A 21,025-nucleotide genomic window follows, 5' to 3' on the forward strand; every position below is an offset into this window, starting at 1 on the left:
TACACTATTTCCTAACACTATATCTTAACCTCATTTAAATACGGTAAAAAAAAGTGTATATCGCAATTATTAAAAAACGAAGAAAGTGATACTGAACTATTTTAAATATCCATGAATCAACTCGTTCCAACTTCAAAACTTTGGAGGTGGCTTGAGGTCCTTGAGGATCGATCCCCTTAGAGCATCGACAACAATAAGCTATAAAGTTGTGGCTTTGTTTGTCCGCTCAAACTTCTAAAGCTACAAGCCTACAACTATTTTATTCCCTAATCAGTGAGCTACGACTTTATATACTTTGTAGTTTTGATGGGAAAGATGGATAAATGTTACAAAAAGCTTTCAAGTCGGAGTGAGGACACAAAAATTAGCCAAATTGTTTTGATTTTTGGAATCATCATCTTGCACAAACTGTTTAGGTTGTATTCTATTCACTTATCTATACTCTTATTACAACTTACTCTTACTTGAATGTACGTGAACTTATTAGACTCTATTAAAACTTATTTTAATTGTAATTTATACTTTGATAAGTAACCCTTATCAAAACTATATTTTTGATGAATTGAATTTATTTAAAATCAACTAAATTTATTGCATCTGAAATAAATTAAAATAAGATACTCCTTCCATCTCAAATTATTCGCAACAATTTGACTTTTTGCACTATTCACACATCTCACTTGACCATATTTTTTAACTATTATATAAAAGTCAATGTAATCATGTAAAATGTAGTTAGATCTATTTTAATGTATAATTTTTTAATATAAATTCTTTATAAATTATAATATACAATAAAAGATATCAATGGTCAAGTATGTAAATCAACAAACGCGTTCAGTCAAAATATTACTTTTTGATAACAGTCAAAATATTACTTAGTACAAAGTAAATTGGAAATGAGGGAGTAGCATATTCTCTACCGACTTTAACCGTGCATGCATGTTGTTAGAATTTAAAAAAGAAGAGTCCGACAAAACTTCTCACAACACTCCGACACTTAAAAAAGCCAACGTCGCTAGTTTTCTCTAAACCCCGTACCTCTCTGACATTTCCCCCTTAACCAAGATCCAACACCCTCTCTCCTCCCACACGTGTACACGTGCCACACACTTTCTCTCAAATCTCTCCACACGTGCCACCACCCTCATTACAATTTTCCCATTTTCTCTCTCCTCCCTTTTCCTCACCCGCACTTTATGTGTGCTGCAATAACCCAATAACTCTCCTCTCCATGCACACAACACAATCACAAAATCACAAATACCACCATTATTCCTCCTTTAAAACCGCTTCTGGTATTCCGGCCTCCTTTTCCGGTTTTCCGGCACCTATAATCCTCTCTAACAGCTTCTGGAACTTTCTAGAGAGTTGAAAATGGAGTCGATTCTTGCAAGAGCGTTGGAATACACGCTTAAATATTGGTTGAAATCTTTCACCAGAGATCAGTTCAAGCTTCAAGGCCGCACTGTTCAGCTCTCCAATTTAGGTTTACATTTTTGTTATTTTACTGTTGATTTGTTTATTTTAGCAAATGAATCGAATTTTGGTTTTGTGATTAGTTGAATTATGCTGTAGCATGATTTTCGAGGTAGAATTGCGATTTATTTTGGATTTAATTGCGTGATTTCGATGAAATTTGTGGAATTTTTGATTTGAATTTTGATGATTTTTTTTTTTCTTCCTAAAAATGTAGATATTGATGGAGATGCGCTACATTCGAGCCTCGGATTGCCCCCGGCGATTACTGTTACTACAGCCAAATTAGGGAAATTGGAAATCGTGGTACGTAATTCGGTCTCGGTTTTTGTTTGGTTGAATTGTTGATTTGATGGACATTTTGAATAGGAGGTAGTAATCTTATGCTTCATATATATATGTAAATGTGTAATAATTGTTGATTGGAAGGACATTTGATGGGAATGTAGTTATAGTAGTGGTTGATGCAGACAATAGTAAGGTTGTGTGATAAAGTGGAGATTTTCTTCGAATTATAATGATTAAGACTTGAGATTTCGTTGTTTTGAGTGTAGCTACCATCGGTAAGCAATGTGCAAGTAGAGCCAATTGTTGTGCAAATAGATAGACTTGACTTGGTTCTTGAAGAGAATGCGGATGCTGATACGAGTCAGAGTTCCAGCAGGTATGATCATTGCTTTATCGATTTTGAACTGAAAGGAGTCTGGTTTTGTAATGGACTATGTATATAGGTTGTTTTTGTAAATTATCCGGGAGTATGATTTGGGAAGTGTTTTTGCAGTTCTCAATCCGCTAGTAGTACAGGAAGAGGGAGCGGTTATGGATTCGCTGATAAGGTGAACTTGATTATTTTTCCCCCCTTTCTGTTTCGGCCTTGCCATTATCATTTCAAAAGACTTTTTTGCAAAATATGAGTTCAAATAAGGGCTATAGAGTTAAAATGACAACTTTAAATATATTTAAATAAATTTAGGTAAATTCAATGAAGTTCAAATGAGGGTTTACTGGTAAAAAGATAAAGTATAACATGTGTTGTGGACTTGTGGAGATAAGATAAAACCATAGTTTGTTTTATCTTATGTTGGAAATGAACATAGCTTAGACTCTTAGAGTTCTTATATGTGAGTTTTGTTATTATTGCTTTTCTCTTGATTCTAGCTGTTACGTTTTTGACTTTTGTCCCATCCTGTCACATGTTATTGAGAGAGCATTTTAAGCTTAAGCTATTATTTGAGTTTTTTTTTTTTTTTTTTTTTTTTTTTTTTTTTTTTTTTTTTTTTTTTGGGTTGGAGTCCAGTTGCGTTGAGGCATCTTTGATTAATATTAAGAATCTTTTGTTCTTCATTCCGTGTTATGGCAAGTTGGCAACCTGACTATCCTTAACATAAGTTTAATTACTGTGTATATTCTGCAAATCTGCATTCATCAATTAAATGTAGCTACTTTGATGTAAAAACGTTAAGTTAAAGTTAGCCATGCTTTTAGTATTGTAACATATAATAGTGATCCATTTTTTTTAAAAAAATGGTGGAACTATAAGTGATGGTTTCCCGTTCAGTATTCAGACTTCCATATTGATGTTGACAAGGTTGTTATATTTTTTATATAATTTAGTCCCTACTATTTAGTATTTACATTAATGGACAGGGATACTTCCATCTGGCAATTTTTCCTTTTCTTCTTCAATTGAATTTTAGTGCTTGTTTTAGTTAGTGAACTTAGCTGCAGGCCTGCAGGCTGCAGCCAAGTAAACTAAGGTACTACTTTGGTGAGCTTAATAGCTCAAGAAACATATGAAACTAGATAGAAACCTTCATCGCCTAATCCACTGTCACCTGTCTTTTTTTTTTTTGACACTGTCACCTGTCTTTAAACTTTGCAAGAATATATCAGGGATCAACAGGAATGCAGAGTGATGGAATGTCCTGATAAAAAATGACTCCGTAGCTTTTATTATTTATTCCTAATATCAAATAGGTGCCTAAGGTAAAATAAATAGTTAGGGTTGTCAATGTCTTTTGGGCTCAGGCCCTTTCCTTCTTAATGTTTTTCAATTATCCTTTCTTTTCTCTCTGAGGCCGTGTGACGGTTGTCTGAGAAGGGATTGAAATGGGTAAACAGGAAAATTTGTATTCCGAATTTTAGATATTCTTGTCTCTGCATTTTTTGGTTCTTTTCCTTCAACTGTCTCTATCATCATGCTTTGTTGTGCATGCTTCTGGTGGACCAAGATTTATGTGTCATAAATTAATTGTTTAAGGGACTCAATTTCTACATTGAGTCATTGTGGCATAGTGAATATATTGACTATGGTCCCTTGTTGCCAAAACGGATACAAGCAAGATAAAGCGAAAATAATAAACAAAAAGACACAAATTGTAAGCAGTTGATTAATGATGCTTTAGCTCTATGTTACTTGGATTCGGGTACCCATGTCCGACTCGGCTATTTTGTGAAAAAATTCCATGATTTTGAACTAAATGTTAAGTGTCCGGGTGTCATACCCATGTCCGAATGTCGAGGGTCCGACACGGGTACGTAAGGTGAAATGAAGAGTCCGAGTAACATAGTTTAGCTACATCCATGTAGAGTAGAGGAAGTTTTATTGATCTTGAGGATAAGCTGATTACAAATTATGCTGAGTTATGAATTAGGGTGTTTATATATTACTTTTGAAACTGAAAAGTGAAAATAAAAGGCCCTTAAAAAATGCCTAAACGGAAAACATATTCCATAATAATGATAGACTGAGTTAAGGCATATTCCAATACCTATTAGCCATACCAACAAGTACAATGCTGTTTATATTGTATCTGACTATCTTTGCTGCATCAGATTGCAGATGGGATGACAATAGAAGTACAGACTGTAAATCTTCTACTTGAAACTCGAGGAGGTGGTCGTCGCCAAGGTGGAGCAACATGGTAACATCAACCTTTTGACTGTAGTACAATCATCAATTACTTTTCTTTAGTATGATTGGATATTAAAGATCAAGCTGCATTAAACTTTTACCTTCTAGCTGATTGCTGTATATTGTTGTCATTGTCATTATTATGTTTTGTAGGACACCTCCTATGGCATCTATTACTATGCGTAACCTTGTACTTTACACCACCAATGAAAACTGGGAGGTTCGTATACTAGTAATGGTTTCCTCTGTTGATTTTCTTGCCTAAAGCAAATGTTCAAGTAAAACGTTATTTTTCTGGCAGGTTGTAAATCTTAAAGAAGCAAGGGATTTCTCGAGCAACAAGGATTACATCTATGTTTTCAAAGTAATTGTGTTGCTGTTTTTTATTTTTAGGTTTAGGACTTCTTGTTATATTCATTATAATAGTCCTGAATTGTCTTTTTAGTGGTAACTATCAAAGTGTCCTTGTTTTATTTTAATTCATAAATCACCTGTCCTTGAATGCTATGTTAATCGGACACGGCTAATATCGCAAAGTGTCTGTGTCGACACTTCATGGACACGGACACATGACATGTGTCCGATCCTTCACTGTGCACTCGGACACTTCCATTAGGAGAGGAGAGGAAAAAATAGAAGAAACATGAAAGAAAAATATGTCTTGTTCGAAAACCACCATTAATATATAGAAAATGGAGATTAGAAGATTGCCATTTATTTGATGAATTTACCGAGGAAAGAATTAAGATAAAAAAATAGGGGTAGACATAACGAAAAATTTAAAGCTTTTGTAATATATAATTTATTTATATAAATTTAAGTGTCATATTGACGTGTCCCCATACCCGTGTCCTAAAATTTTGGAACTTGCTGAATCGGACACTTCGACATGTATCTGTGTCCAATGTTATTAGGATCGGGATTCTACTTTGGATCGGAAGATGGAAGTAGGATCGAATCGTAAAATCGGATCGTAAGATCGACCGATCCTACAAAAATTGCAAAAAAAATAAAATTTTACTAAACTGTTTCAAATATTTATTCATATTTAAACTAAATTAAGTATATAATAATAATATTTCAATTTTTTTAAAAGTTATTTCCTTAAATACATTACATGACGATAGTGTATACATACGCAATCTAAATTTATAATACTCTTTGTTAATTTTACATTCTAATTCAAATAAAAAAAATTAACCTCTAAAAAAAAAAGAGAAAAAATGGTGCTAGTTGTGGTAGACCTAGTAACATAATTCATACTTGGCTATCATTTTAATTTTTTGTGCTAGAGCTTTACATGTTTATAAAATCCAAAAAAATTAGCTTCCACTCACTAAAGATTATTAAAAGGTTTATATTACATACTTGCACTCAATCAATCAATCAATCAATCAATCAAAGCCTTAATCCCAAAAGTGGGGTCGGCTAACATGAACCAAATTTGATTATTCCGTGTAGTCATCAACATAAATCTTTCTCCTCCATCCCTTACGATCCAAAACTTCATCCTCACGTAAATCCATGCACTTCATATCCTTCCTCACTCCTTCCAACCAAGTCATCTTTGGTCTCCCTCTTCCTCGTTTAACCCCTCCATGGTCCCACTCTTCCACTCTTCGCACCGGTGCACCCTCGGGTCTCCGTCTTACATGCACTTCATATTACATACTTGCACTGAAATTAGATAATTAAATTCATTGTAACATAATCAGCTACATCGATCAAGTGAAATTCGAGTGAAATCAGGCAGGGTTGGATCCACAGTATCTACCAACCAAGAACAATAGTAGGCCCACAGATTTAGCTTATTTTAAACAAAAATAAACAAAATAAATAAAAATTAAGGGGAAAAAATAAAGAAAAAAAATAAATTGGAAAGAAACCAGATGAGCAAGTCTATACTAAGTCCACTAAGATAAAAATGTTCCTTTTAAGCTTATTTTGTAGAATCGGTAGAATCGCCCATAGGATCGTAGAATCGTTATCGATCCTACCGATCCTGTACGATTCTACCGATCCTATGGCCGATCCTACCACAGATCGATTCTATGGACGATCCAGATCGACTGGGTGTATTAGGATCGTAGAATCGCACGATTCCACGATCCGGATCGCGATTTTGATAACTATGTCTGTGTCCGACACCTGTTCCCGAGTCCATGTAACGTAGCTTGAATGTATAAATACTTCCTCATTTCCAAATTAGTTGACGTGTATTCCTTTTTGGGTAGTTTCTTTTTAATTTACGCGCTTCTATTTTATTAGGAAATTTTTATATGTTAAAATGTCAATTTTACCCTTATTATTTTCTCTAACTCATCTTCTCTCTCCTACCTTTACCATAAGAGGCCCTCTGAATTTTCACTCTTACATTATCATCTTCCCCACTCCATCGCCGCCGCCACCACCACCACCACTTCATCTCTCTCCTCTCTTTCTGGTACACACCCAATTTTCTGGCGAAACACTTTACCTGAACATCTCCTCCACCCACTACTTCCAAGCTCTCACGGTCTTACCTTTGGCTGTTTAATGGTTGACAACAAGAGCTCTGCCATTGTTGCAGTGGTCAAATATGAGAACGGAGGAAAACTTGGAAGAAAATGAAGTGATAAACCTTAGTTTTAATAGCCAATACCCCTTTCTCTTCATTGAGCGAAATGGGACATGCTTTCCACAACATTTGAACCTGAAGACACTAAAACTTCTAATACCCAAAATTTTTGTATCCAACCGCGCTGGAGTTAGGTGGTTTTAGGTAGATTAGTTGGTGTCTTCTTAGATGGTTGTAGCGGGGAGACTTAAGTAAGGAGGGAAGATGAGAGAAGATTAGTGGTGAGAAGGTGGATGGAGGTGAGGTGTCTGATGAGTAATGGAGGTGGTAATGCAGTCCCTGCAGTGGGCTCAAGAGGCTGCTTGTTTATTGTCAACTGGGCGTGCACCATGTCAAGGTAAGGTCCTTAGGTGGGTTAGGTTGGATAAGGGGTAGGGATTGGTAAGGGCATTTATTTTTCTTTCTCACTTTTCCTTAATATTTGTGCCAAAATTAAATGTTTCAACTAATTTGGAACGGAGGAAGTATCAATATGTCATGCATGATTTTATCTCAATATCTCTTTACTTTTCTGCCAGAAACTTGAATGGGGATCTCTGTCCATCGATCTTCTTCCTCATCCTGACATGTTTATGGATGGCCGTGTTCAAGAGGGGGCAAACAAGAGAGATGATGATGGAGCAAAACGTTTATTCTTTGGCGGCGAGCGCTTTCTTGAGGGGATATCGGGACAGGCTTATGTATGGTTTCATGTTTCATTTGACTTGGCATGTATCTGCAAATGGTGTTTCTACAATGTTAATTCATCAATTACTTTGTTTTCCCATCAGATAACAGTACAGAGGACACAGCTTAACGACCCTTTGGGGCTTGAGGCCAGGTTGCATATAACTGAAGCTGTTTGTCCTGCTTTGAGTGAACCAGGTTAGGGATACACATACACACACAGATGTTATTCCATCCTGATATGTTCTCTGTAGTTACCTACTGTTCTGTTTACCAGGACTCCGAGCTCTTCTTCGCTTCTTAACGGGACTGTATGTATGCCTTAATAGAGGAGATGTGGATCCAAGGGCACAACAGGTTTGGCCTGACCTCTTATTTTAGATAGAATTTATTGGTGTCTAGCTGATATTAAGGCTATTTTGTGTATCTTCAGCGATCTACAGAAGCAGCTGGCCGTTCATTAGTCTCGATTGTTGTTGACCATGTTTTTCTCTGCATTAGAGACACGGGTCAGTCCCATTCAGAATTTTCTAACCTTTTTCTTTCCCTTTATTTTCTACTTTCAATTCTGGTGTAACTGTAGAATAATGGTTGTTGTGGCGTTTTAGTAATACAAAGCCTTGACCCCCCCCCCCCCCCCCCAAAAAAAAAAAAAAAAAAAAAAGATCTTATCTGACATTTGCTGACTATATAGTTTTCTTGCAGAATTCAGGCTTGAACTTCTGATGCAGTCTCTCTGCTTTTCTCGGGTATGGTCTTGTCTTAGTCTGTAGTCTGTATCCTTGTGGAATACTATATTTAGTCTAATGGCTCAAATCTTCAATTCTTGCAAAATATATTCAAGTGATTGCAAGTTTCAGATCTCCAAATTGATTTGCTTTTTTTCTTTTTCTTTTTCTTTTTGTGCGACTTTCTGTATATTATGTGGTTTGTATTGTTTCCATAATAAGATTATACTTGTGCCAATTCAAGGAATGAATGGGAAGCAAATATAGATTGTGCAACTGAAGTCATATCAATTATTTCCATAGTTCACAAGCCTGCTCCCTCCCTTGTTTGGCTAAAAGATTTAATATCTGATTTCTTTATAGAGTGACAACATATTTTGTTGGCTTTACCCATGTTTGATTCAAAGTTTGTCATCCGGAAATCCTTTACCTATAGGGATTAATGCTTTTTATTGCACATGCGAATTCAGAAGGGGACATCAAAGTCGCATATGCTTAGTACTGGCATACCTAGCCACCTCTGCTCTATGTGGGAATTCCTGACTTTCTTATACATGTTTGTCTTTAATTGTGAATCTACCGGAATTAGGGAGTTAGGGACTACTCCCTCCGTCCCATAATACTTGGGACGTTGGGGTGGATACGTAGTTTAAGAAAACTACAAGTGGGTCCATTTAAAACATTTGTTTATTATATAAAAGATTTTCTTTTGTATTTTTATATTTAAAGAAAACAACAAGTGAGGGTTAGGTGGGGGTAGTGAGGAGAGAGAAAATGTGAGAAAAATATTATTTTATTAGTAGTCCCATACCATATTTAGTAACGTGTCAAGTATTGTGGGACAGACGAAAATGGGAACCGTGTCAAGTATTGTGGGACGGAGGTAGTATTAGTTTATGTGAGTTGGGTAAGTTGGTTGTGAAAAGAATTTGTGACCCTTACGTTGAAGCTAGTTCTGGTGAAAAAGGGAGAAGCCAACTGCCATGTGAAACTACTTTTGATTTGCAGTAGCATTGTTGTGATATTGGGTACACTGAGTCTTGGAGACGTTACACTTCGTTAAATATTGCGCATTGATTAGACATTTCTAAATTATGCTTCTAAATCATAGGATTGGGGATTTGAACATATTTATAATTTTATATCAACATCTCATAACCATATTAAAAACCCTAGAAGACTTAGGGCCTGTTCTCTCAGATTTTTTTTTCAGTTTAGTTTAGTTCAGTTCAGCTGAGCTCTAATAAGTTCAGTTCAATTCTTATCTTATCTTATCTTAATTTCCTTCTCTCATAAAATATTAAGTTCAGCTGAGCTCTAATAAGTTAAGTTAGCTGAGCTCAGTCCAATCAATTAGAACAGGCCCTTAGTAAACACTTCCTATGTTCTTTTATTACTATAACTATGAAACTTTTGCACTATTCACACACTCTCCTTGACAGTTTGACAATTAACCTTGATTTATATGCAAGGAAAATAGTCACGTGGGATATTTTTAGATTCGTCTTGGTCTGTATTTCTCCGAATATCAATTAACGATATTCATAGATATTTAAAGATATTTAAGGTTAGGTTTATGCTTTGGGAAGCGTTATCCCCATGTGTTGCACTAATAAAAGAATGGAGGAAGAATATGCTTCAGCTTAGTCTGTTAAGGATCAACTTTTTTAAAAAAAATTCTCCATCTAAATTTCTGCAATTTCTATTCTGTCTCCTGCTTCATCACTCAGCCAGTTGGATTTTTCTTTATTCTTTGCTTCTTTCTCTGCCGCGTTTTTTGATGCCTTGCATATATTACCTGCCATTCAAGTGTCTTCTCCATTTTATACCCTGACTGAGCGTTCGTTGGAAAAATGACATTAGAAGCAGACTTACAGCTTGAATGGATTCTTGCACTCTGTTTGTAGTAGTTCTAAATCAAGAGTAGCTTAGTATAATAAGTCCGTAGTAGATTTTCTTTCTTATTAATCCCCGTTTACTGGCCTGTTTATTTTACATTGCAAATTGTATCCAGGAAATATTTGCTATACTTTCTTGTGGCTTCTGCTAATTTTGTTCCTATTTATGTCAGGCAAGTGTATCTGATGGAGAAAAAGCCAAAAACTTGACACAAGTTATGATTGGTGGACTTTTTCTGAGGTGAACTTTATATCTAACCTATCATTAGTCTACCTTCCTCTGTCATCCCTGGTTTTGCATAATCTTCATATGTATGTATCTGGACTTGTGCGTCACACAATAACTCGTAGTAAATTTGGTCTCTGAATTATTTAATTTGGATTTCAGGTTGGTTAAATATTAGCTTGGGTGCCTGTTGCCTAATCCATTCATTGCCTACGTTTTTTTGTGCTAAGCTAACTTCATGTGAATTATCTCCCGTTTATTAATTAGCGGGAACCAAGCAGCAGTGGCATATCAAATCAATTTTAGCTAAAATTTCTAGTTTTTGCACCTTTCTGATTGCTTTGACTATTTCATTAGGCTTCCAAGTCTTTTGAACTTGATAAAATAAAAATAAAGTTACTAGGGCTAGGTATGTGAGGGTGTGTGGTGTAGCATAGGGTATAGGGAGGGACCTTTATTTAATTATCGTGGGGGGGGGGGGGGTGAGGGTGTTTGGAATTGAGAAATGGGCCTGGGGCAGTCCCCCTGTTATGAACTCTTTTGAGTTTGCTATTTCTCATTCTCTCTCTCTCTCTCTCTTTTTAAATGCTACTATTACTATTGTCTACTTTTCTATTGCATGGTAAACTGTTTATCGTACTTAATTATGATGTTTTCAATCACTTCCCCCCCTTTCTTTTCAACAACTCTATTAGGAGTGCTTCTTTAGTAATCACTTTACTTTCAGTTGATTGAATCATTATATCTCTCTCAAAATGGGGGTCAATTATTTGACTTTTAACATTGTGTGTGTATGTGCGCTCGTGTGTGTGTGTGTGCGTGCGTGTGTGTGTTTGTGAGATTCACCGGTAGCTTGTCAAGCAGAAAATATTTTTGTTCATTGGAAAACTATTGATGCTCATACCCATTTCATACACAAGTCTGGGTACACTGCTATCATTCCTAGTCTTGCGCTCCGGCCTGTTAGATAAATAAATCTCATTTATTTCCGATGAACATAAAGTCACAGTCTTTTTGATACGACCTCTAAGATTTATTATACATTGGGTGGTTATTTAAACAATTATACTTTGCTAAACGTAGATGATCTTTAAATTGTTGTAGGAGCAAAGGACATTGAATTTTCTTACTGGTAATTGACGTTAGAGACAGAGGGCAGCATTAGGGTTTTGCTTTTACGGTTTTAGTATAATGGTTATTTAAAAAGAGAGATTTGTCATTAATTGTAAAATTGGCCGTTGAAGTCTAGTGTCTATGTAGATATTCTTTTGTTTAGCACCTGTATTAATTTGCTATTGCTCACGCCTCACCTAAGGTTGAAGGTTTGGTTCCATAATTCTTTGTAATTTTTTTTTTTTTTTATTTTTTTATTTTTTTTAATACAAACTAGTCTATTATGATATTAAACCTTTCAATTTCATGTTGGACAGTGGACATACATTATATTGCTTTGGTAGTTTGCATCAAAGTGGCAATTTTAGTCATAATTTTTAATATGAGTAATTGTTTTATTTGCACTGAATAATATCTGATGTTCTTGTTCATCATGCAGGGATACATTTTCTCAACCTCCATGCACTTTAATCCAACCATCAATGCAGGCGTTAGCAAATGATTATCAGCATATTCCTAATTTTGGTACAGCTGTTCTGTTTCTTTTTCCTTATAACAATTATTAGCTAAATGATCTGAGTTATGTATTTTGAACTTTAGAATAGCTTTTAATGCTTACACAGTTACACTTATGTGCTAACTTACTTCTATATATATATGTATAGGAAATTTTGCAATATACCACCTTTTATAACCAATTTTTTGCAAGAAACCACCTTATATTTGTTTTTTCTTTTTTTTTTTTTTGTTTTTTTTGCAAAGACACACCTTAATTAAATTTTTTTTTGCAACGCCACACCTTTGGCCGGAAAATAGGGTTTGACCCTGTATTCCAGTGTTGATCCGAACACGTTCATGTCACGTGACATCTTTAAGTCAAAGCCTATGGCTGATAAGCAATTCTGGAATATTATGTCTGGAAAAGAAAAAAAAAAAAAATTTGTATAACAAATGCTCAGTATTTATAAAAATAAAGCACTCTCAAAAAAGAAAATTTTTGGAAACTCCCTTACCCCTTAGTTTTGCTTCAGCCTGCACCTCATCCTTGTACTCTCATTGATTATACTTAACACTGGATATGCTATGGATGGATGATGAACCTCTTGTCAAGAGTTGGCTGCTAGCAAGCTCTGGTGGCCCTTCCTGATGGGTTATGCAGTAGTGAAGGTTTGGAGGTTGGCCATAGGGGGAGCTTTCTAGATTCTTTTACCTTGATTTGAATGAGAAAAACTTTCTACCAGTAAATTCTATTTTGTATTTTTAATATTTTTTATAGTGAGTGTTACAATAAAGTTTTACTAGTTGCACACTTGCAGCCTTTGCACTGTGGATCTAAATTTAACTAGTCAATGGAAGTGTTTTGGCAGTTTCTAGATTCTTTTACCTTGATTTGAATGAGAAAAACTTTCTACCAGTAGTTCTATTTTGTCTTTTTAATATTTTTTATGAGTGTTACAATAAAGTTTCACTAGTTGCAGACATGCAGCCTTTGAACTGTAGATCTAAATTTAACTAGTCAATGGAAGTGTTTTGGCAGTTTCTTGACTTGGTTTGTCTGAAGAATCTGTATTTTGGTGGAAATTAAATCTCATTAGTCATTAAAGTCTATTTTTTTCTCTACTTTTTGGACAGCAAAGGACTTCTCTCCCCCAATATACCCGCTGGGAGATAAATATTGGCAAGCAAATGAGGCTGCCTCTTTTATAAGTATCCATTCTCTGCAGGTGACGCCCTCGCCAGCTCCTCCACTGTTTGCTTCACAGACAGTAATATCTTGTCTGCCTCTTCTGGTATGTTGCGATTTTTATTACATATTTACATCTCTAGGCTTTTTGGAGTTGATTATTTTTCTGATTTCTAAACTCTAAGTTTGCACCTTGTTCAGATCCATCTTCAGGAGGAGTCTTGTTTGAGAATATGTTCCTTTTTAGCTGATGGAATTGTAGTCAATTCCGGCTCCATCTTGCCAGATTATTCCATCAATTCTGTTATGTTCACTCTAAAAGAACTAGATCTTACAGTTCCATTGGACTTTGCAAAGGCAGGTAATAATGCCTGCAGTGGTGATACTGCTTTCCAGGATTTGTTTGCTGAAGCTAAGCTTCACATTGAAAATCTGTTTTTTTCTGAATCACCTGCACTAAGTATGAGCGTGCTTGATTTGGAGAAGGATCCTGCTTGTTTTTGCCTCTGGAGTGATCAACCTATTGATGCTAGCCAGAAAAAGTTGTCTGCTGGAGCTTCTTACGCAAGTTTGTCTCTTGAAACATCTGAAGATGCAGATGGTCAGCAAAATTCTTCTAATTCATCTTTGGTATCGTGGAGGTGTGTTGAGGTGAAAGAGGCTTGTGTTGAGGTAGCTATGGCGACTCTAGATGGCAGTGTGTTGGTTCAAGTTCCTCCTCCCGGGGGTATTGCGAGATTTGGTATTGCCTGTAAGCAATATTGCTCTAATGCTTCTGTTGAGCAGTTGTTTTTCATCCTGGATCTCTATGCATATTTTGGAAAAGTAAGTGAAAGGATAGCATTAGTAGGAAAGAGTAATAAATCGGCAATTCAGAGAACTGAATCATGGAATGATGAGCTGATTTCTAAGGCTCCCAGTGATACTGCTGTGAGCTTTGCCATAAAGGACCTTCAATTGAAGTTTCTGGAGGATTCATGCAAGACTACACAGGGGAAGACTTTGGTTCAATTTATCGGGGAAGATCTGATTGTTAAAGTAGGTCATAGAACCCTTGGCGGAGTCATTGCTATATCATCAACTATACGCTGGGAAACTGTGGAAGTGGATTGTTTAGACGTGGAGGGTAATTCTATGCTTGGCAACAGCACACTGTCAACTCCCTGTGCAAATGGCTCTCTGATTACTGCAAATGGATGTCCGCAGCTCAAAGCTGTGTTATGGGTAGAGCATAAAGGTCAGAGTCAGTTAAGTGGAAGAGCAAAGCATGCTCCTTTCCTCGATGTAAGTATTGTGCATGTTATACCTTCCCAAGCTCAGGATGCTGGTTGTCATAGCTTGAATGTGTCAGCTTGTATTAATGGTGTTCGTTTGGGTGGAGGAATGAACTATACTGAAGCCTTATTGCATCGATTTGGAATTCTTGGTCCTGATGGGGGCCCTAGTGAAGGGCTTTTGAAAGGGTTGGAGAACTTGTCTAGTGGTCCACTGTCAAAAATCTTCAAGGCACCGTCTCATACTGTGGATCATGTGAAAGAAAGTATGATATTTGTCTTGCTTCTATTTGTAGTGTGTGCATCACAAAGCATGAGTGACTTCTTGTCATACGTTATGTACTGGCACTTGCATATGCTTAATCTCAATGCTGTCCTGCTTGAATCCTTGGCATTAACTATAATGAACATGAAAATATTAATTAAAAATATACATTCATTTTGCAGATGGAACATGTGACAGTAGCCATGATAGTTTATTTTCTCACCTGGGAAAGCCAAATGAAGTGGATGTGCTGGTTGATCTGAGAAATTGGTTGTTTGCTCTTGAAGGCGCACAGGAGATGGAAGACAGATCATGGTTTGATAACCATGTAAATACTAATAGGGAAGATAAGTGTTGGCATACTACTTTCAAGAGCTTGAAGATTAAGGCAAAGAATACTCCAAAGGACCTATTGAATTGCAGTGTAAAGTCCAATGGTGATCATAGATATCCTGTGGAACTGATAATGGTGAGGATTCATTCTCTTAATTTCCCTCAAACTCAAAAATTAGCCCTTGGTGCTCTTATCTACACAAACACTAATTTCTAACTAACTGAGATTAAATTTGTGACCAGTTGGTGTAATTGGTGCTCTAGCTCAGTTTTCTTCTGATCCATATTTTATTTTTGCTGGATTTGAGTGACTACTCTCACATCAATTAGCTATTTTTCCGAAAAATGTTGAGAGCGAGTTTAAGAATAGGGGATTATCATTTAGACTTCTTGAAAGAACACTTATTGGAAGTTGTGCTTTCACGAGGAGGACGGCGTAAAACTACAGCAATGTAATTATTTTGCTTAAAAATATTGTAAAATTTTACTTACTGAAGAATTCTGTCAAGAGCATCAAAGTCAAGAACAGTATCACGATACTTGGTTTTTTTAACAGGTCACTTAACCCTTAGATCAGATGATGGCATTGTCATGACACTCTGACTGATATAATCCTATATGCTTGGGATACACCCTCAAGGGTTAAATCTTTGTAGGGATTGATGGAGAAGAGAGAAGTCTTTAATTAGTATTACCAACTTTACTTATCTTCAATGTTTTCTTTTGCACAATTGCGCATTAAGTGGTTGGTATATATAGCCATGAAAGGTGCTACAATAGTGCCATAATATTATTCAAATTTAGGGTCTAAATGATAAATAGATCAAGATTCAAAGCTTAAAGAGATTTGATGGGGAGTGTGCAATTTTTTTGGTCATGTTACTCACCTGTCATTGCTCTCTGGTGTATTCTCAGATGACATCCAATTCAATCTGTTAGTCTTTACTGGTCAAGATTTTAGGTTTTTGTCTGCATGAAGGACGTGCTCATTCCATTTTGATTTTCTTGTAATTCTGGGCGAGGATGTGGGGCTTCTCTGAGAAAGTCATATGAAGCTTACTAAATCCTAATCCCCCCTAACCTACTACTCCGTACCTTTTAGCGCTTTATCTTTCTCTGCAACTTATATGCTTTATATATATGTACTCTTGGATTGAAGAAACAGTTGTACTCCTATCAAGATTAATGGAGCTGGATTATCTGTAGTTGATTTCTCTCTTTATAAGCTGTTTGTCTAATAGGGCATTAAATTTATGTATTTTCGATGAAGTTCTAGGGGAATTTAGGTAATTATATCCAAGTTTTTTTTTTCCTTATTTTATATATAAACTCTAATTTCTGGACAATTAAGACAAGTCATTCCAGTCAAGAGGATAGCTCAAGAAACCTTTTTAGGCCATATTAAAAATTTGAAAAGTAAGTGTTTAATCCTTTAATCCTTACTGATGTGACTGTACCCAATGTTCTTTGAAAAGTATAATTGTCTGAGCAGCATAGACTAGTATACCCTGCTGGTCATTCTCAACTTATGTAAAATAACTAATGTATAATGTGTGCAGATTGGCGTTGAAGGTTTGCAGATGGTGAAACCTCAAGTCCAAACAAGCATCCATACAGTGGAGTTTCCTGTCATTGCTATTAAAGAAGCAGATATGAAGAAATTCGGAGGGGTAAATGTTGAGGTTCATATGGTTGTCTCGGAAGATGGTTTTGATGATATAACAGACAACTGGATGGTTGAAAACCTTAAATTTTCTGTTGAGCAACCGGTATGAGTTTAACTTTTTCAATTTCTGTGTATGGACATTTATTCGACTTTTTGAGTCCGTCTCTAGCCATTTTCAATTCGTCATTGCTTGTGGGGTGCATTTTTCTGTAGATTGAGGCTGTTGTTACCAAGAATGAGCTGCAGCATCTTGCCTTTCTTTGCAAATCTGAAGTTGACTCTTTTGGAAGAGTGGCTGCCAGTGTTTTGCGACTTTTGAAACTGGAGGGTTCAATTGGTCAAGCAGCTATCAATCAGTTGAGCAACCTCGGTAAATTCTTAATACTACAATCCTACATATTAACACAAGTTTCTGTCCTAAACTAATGCAAGTTTAGGGTAACTTGGCAAGTTGAGTTCTAGTGTCCATGTCTTATTTACTGGTTGCTATTCCCTCTGATTCAAAATAAGCTCCTTCTAGCATGTTCTACATGTTAAGAAGTTGGCTGTATTTTGTCAAAGCTACGCTTGTTGTGTAAAATGGCATTTAATATTGCATTGATTAAATACAATAAATGCAAATATCTTGGAAATATTATCAACTAGTAAACCCAACACAGTAAAAATTACAAACCGTGGGAAAGAGGTTCGCCTACTAGTCATCTATGAAAAAAGTTACATTTTTTTTTTTAAAGTGAAGTAGTTGCATATTTATACTCAAAAGTTAAACAAAAGGTGAAAAGCTAACTAGTATGACCAAAAAAAAAAAAAAAAAAAATGGGAAACTAGCTTAACAAATACGGAGTAATCTATAAAACATTAGTCTTTATTCTAATAGATAGGGCCGGCTACATGAACCTAGTTTTATTCTCTGACAAAATTTCTCTCTCCATTCCCTCCTGTCAAATACTATATGTTCATGTAAACCCAAATTCTATCATTCATAACTCCTTCCATACTAGTGAAACTGGTTCTCCCTTTCCCTATCCTCATATCTGCAATTCTTACCCGCTTCATTTCTCATTCTAATCTTTACGGTGTTCCCACACATCAATCTCAATGTATGCATCTCTTCTTCATCCATCTTTCTAATATGATCCTTCATTCCTTCCTAAATGGCCTAACATTCTAACCCATGTAATCGCACTGGTCTTATAGCTGTCCTATATAATCCAGCGTTAACTTTAGAGGTATGCTACGGCCACACACTCACACATACTTCTATCAGTGCCACCCAGACTTAATCTTGTGCTCTATAAATCACATCTAGGTCAATGCCTCCTTTTGTTTTCGATCCAAGTTACTTAAAACACTTATTCTTGGGAAACTCTTTGCTATCCTGCTACTACATCCTTGTTTGACTCCCTTCAAGTAAGTGATAGCTAATGTTGTACTGATATTGTAGAATGACTCATATCTTGTGTCAGGAGTATGATTGTGCTCTACCATTCCAATGGTGGCTACACCCACCCTGAAGGACTTCAGAGAAAGTCTAGAGAGATGGACATAAAATTGAGGGATGGAAAATAGGAGAGATTTATTGGTTGGGAAAGGAGGAAAGGAATGGCAGTGATGAAGAATAAAGACAAGAGAACTTGTTCCATTGAACTGTCATTTTCCGCTTGAAATGCCAGTAAACAGATGCTTTAAATGCCACTTTTACTTGCTGAATTATGCAAATGTGTCGATTTATTCTCATTACACTGAAGCAGAAACTTAAGACACCTCAAGGATGTTTTGCATCTGTAGGTCCTGTAGGGTTCCTAGGGTGTATGCTAAGCTATAAACAATAATGATAAAAATTATTGATAAAGATTAAAAGGTTTTGGCATTTTCTGGAAAAGTGACAGAATGGTATTAATGGCTCTTATATTGGAACCTGTTGCATAAGAACTGCTGCTGATGGGAACTTAGTGAGAGGTTGAAGGTGAAAGTAGGATTGGGAGAGAAGAAATTTGTTAAGCAGTAAAAGCTAATTACCCTTAGTCTGTGTGAGAGGAGGACTGTTGGATTTCCGATCATCAATTATGATTGCCTTGGGCTGATCTGTGAAAATAACGACGGAAGAAGTTTATCCTCTTATTTATACCTACCTCTGGGTTACCATTAAGTCAGAAATGCATAAAATAGACTTGATTATAGCTTTTATATTATCATTTGAAGGTTAGTGAGAGGAAGGAGTGAAAATGAAATTTGTACTGGAACAGAAATGGCTACTTTGGCTAGAAGCTGATTTTGATAATGTCAGTAATGCTTAGAACCTTAGAGCTTAAGAATTGCCGGTGGTAGTGGGAGTTTGAAGGTATGATTGGTGGTGATGGTGGTATGAATAACTCGGTTGTGCATAATTAGACCCGGGCCTGAATGGACAGGATTGGACTGGACCAATAAATTCAGTTCTGGTTTCCAGTCTTTGAAAAAGCACATTTTCGGGTTTATTTATTTATTTGTAGACCATATGAGAGCGTAGAAAAATAAGGAGGGGGTTGTTATGATGGGGGATTGCTTATTTATTTGCTTGTATTTAGTTGGAGGGGGGCCGGGGAATAGGGAGGCTTCCTCTTTATATAGGAGCCCAAATTCTGTGTCCTAATACTAATAATTTTTTCCAATATCAATATTGATGCATGTCATTTTGTTCAATCCAACATTTGCTTACTATTCTCTGAATTTAGTATCTCTTCCGACTTCTACCTCTTGTTTGCACTACAGCTGGTGAAATCTTGAAATGCCTTTTGAAACATCGTTAAGTCTGGTGATTCATAACCTCAAAGCATAATTTTTTGTGTTGTCGGATGTTGAGAAGATCTTTTTCATTATGCGAGTACCTGGAATTCATGGTGTTTGGTGGTTGGATATATAGTTCATGATGAAAGTCTGCTCCCTGGATATCATTTTATTTGCATTCTGTAACGATTGGCTTGGTTTTTATTTGCATTCTGGATATCATTTTTTTTTTGGTGGGGGGTGGGTGGGTGGGTGGGTGAGGGGGTTTGAGGGCGGAGAAATAAAGTGTGCACCCAATCGCACATCTCTGATGGTTTAAAAGGTTGGCAGTGATGGTAATTGGTTAGCACTAAATATATTTTGTATTCATATTCATATGGTAATTGGTTAGCACTGACATCATATTATTTTCTTTTGTTGACTTGACATGCTTAAACTCACGGAGCATTTTAATCTCATCTTCTCTTTCATTTACTTTGGAACTCTGTGGCATGCAGGAAGTGAAGGCATAGATAAATTTTTTAGCTCAAAGCAGCTGACTCGGGGTGACAATGATGTCTTTGAACATAGCCCTTCTTCAAATGGACATGTAAATAGCTCACATCCATCTGTGAAAACCATCGTAACCTTGCTTGAGAAGGAAGTTGAGGATACAGAATCCAAATGTGCTGCTCTGATTTCTGATATCGGTGAATCAGAGACTTCCTCACAACACCTTGATCGTGTCAAGGAACTTGGTCAGCAAATTGAAAGTGTTCGTATGTTATTGAAGCAGTTGAAGAATCAAGGTTAGCCTATTTTGCATTTAAATATATTTTTTTGTCATTCTTTTTTGTACAAGTTACTAAGCCCAGGGAGGAAAATCCGACCCTGTTTGGTATAATATTAGTGATTCTTTTTTGTACATAGTCATATATATATAGATATCTATATACTTCATACGAGTGTTAGACAAAAGGCAAATAAGGAGCATTCATTTGACACAATAATTTTGTAACTTGAATGTAAAATTTTGTATCTGCAAGCGCGATAATGCACTGAATTTTTTTTCGTATTAATTCTGTATCAATTTTCTAGAGTTCTAATTTTGTATAATTTTCATTCAATTTTTAAAGTTTTATGTTAGGTTTGCACACCTAATATATCATAACTAATACTCCGTATATAAAACTAAATTTTTAATCAGGTCACAAAAGACATTCTAATATTATGCCAAGTGTTGCATTAATTATTATTTATTAGTACGACACATTAGGAAAAACTTGTGTGAGTCTGGTTCACAATAATATTATGATGGACCCGAAGTTCTACATGACTACACGTGCGCAACTGGCTTTGTATAGAACACAGACTACACACACAGTGACCTAATATTAAATATAGTAACCTTAATTTA

The 21,025-nt window shown here is 36.0% G+C and overlaps 1 protein-coding gene across 2 annotated transcripts; it reads left to right on the top strand.

Annotated features, from left to right (window-relative positions):
• The first annotated feature begins 1,177 nt into the window (after positions 1-1,177).
• Positions 1,178-20,687, top strand: LOC145629350 (uncharacterized). Of its 2 annotated transcripts, XM_081681926.1 has the most exons (20): positions 1,178-1,489; positions 1,697-1,785; positions 2,034-2,143; positions 2,261-2,315; positions 4,315-4,403; positions 4,547-4,613; positions 4,695-4,757; positions 7,529-7,690; positions 7,781-7,874; positions 7,954-8,033; positions 8,110-8,185; positions 8,382-8,425; positions 10,476-10,543; positions 12,081-12,166; positions 13,274-13,431; positions 13,527-14,865; positions 15,047-15,333; positions 16,757-16,966; positions 17,077-17,233; positions 20,127-20,687. In XM_081681926.1, the coding sequence occupies exons 1-20, from the start codon at positions 1,378-1,380 to the stop codon at positions 20,420-20,422; spliced, it is 3,642 nt and encodes a 1,213-aa protein (XP_081538052.1). In that variant the 5' UTR covers positions 1,178-1,377; the 3' UTR covers positions 20,423-20,687. The 2 variants fall into 2 exon arrangements, with proteins under 2 accessions (XP_081538052.1, XP_081538053.1); XM_081681927.1 differs by lacking the exons at positions 1,178-1,489; positions 1,697-1,785; positions 2,034-2,143; ... (2 more) ...; positions 4,547-4,613; positions 4,695-4,757 and adding an exon at positions 6,652-7,347.
• Positions 20,688-21,025: the final 338 nt, after the last annotated feature.

Source organism: Chenopodium album, chromosome 4 (assembly GCF_948465745.1).
Source record: "Chenopodium album chromosome 4, dcCheAlbu1.1, whole genome shotgun sequence".
Lineage (NCBI taxonomy): Eukaryota > Viridiplantae > Streptophyta > Magnoliopsida > Caryophyllales > Amaranthaceae > Chenopodium > Chenopodium album.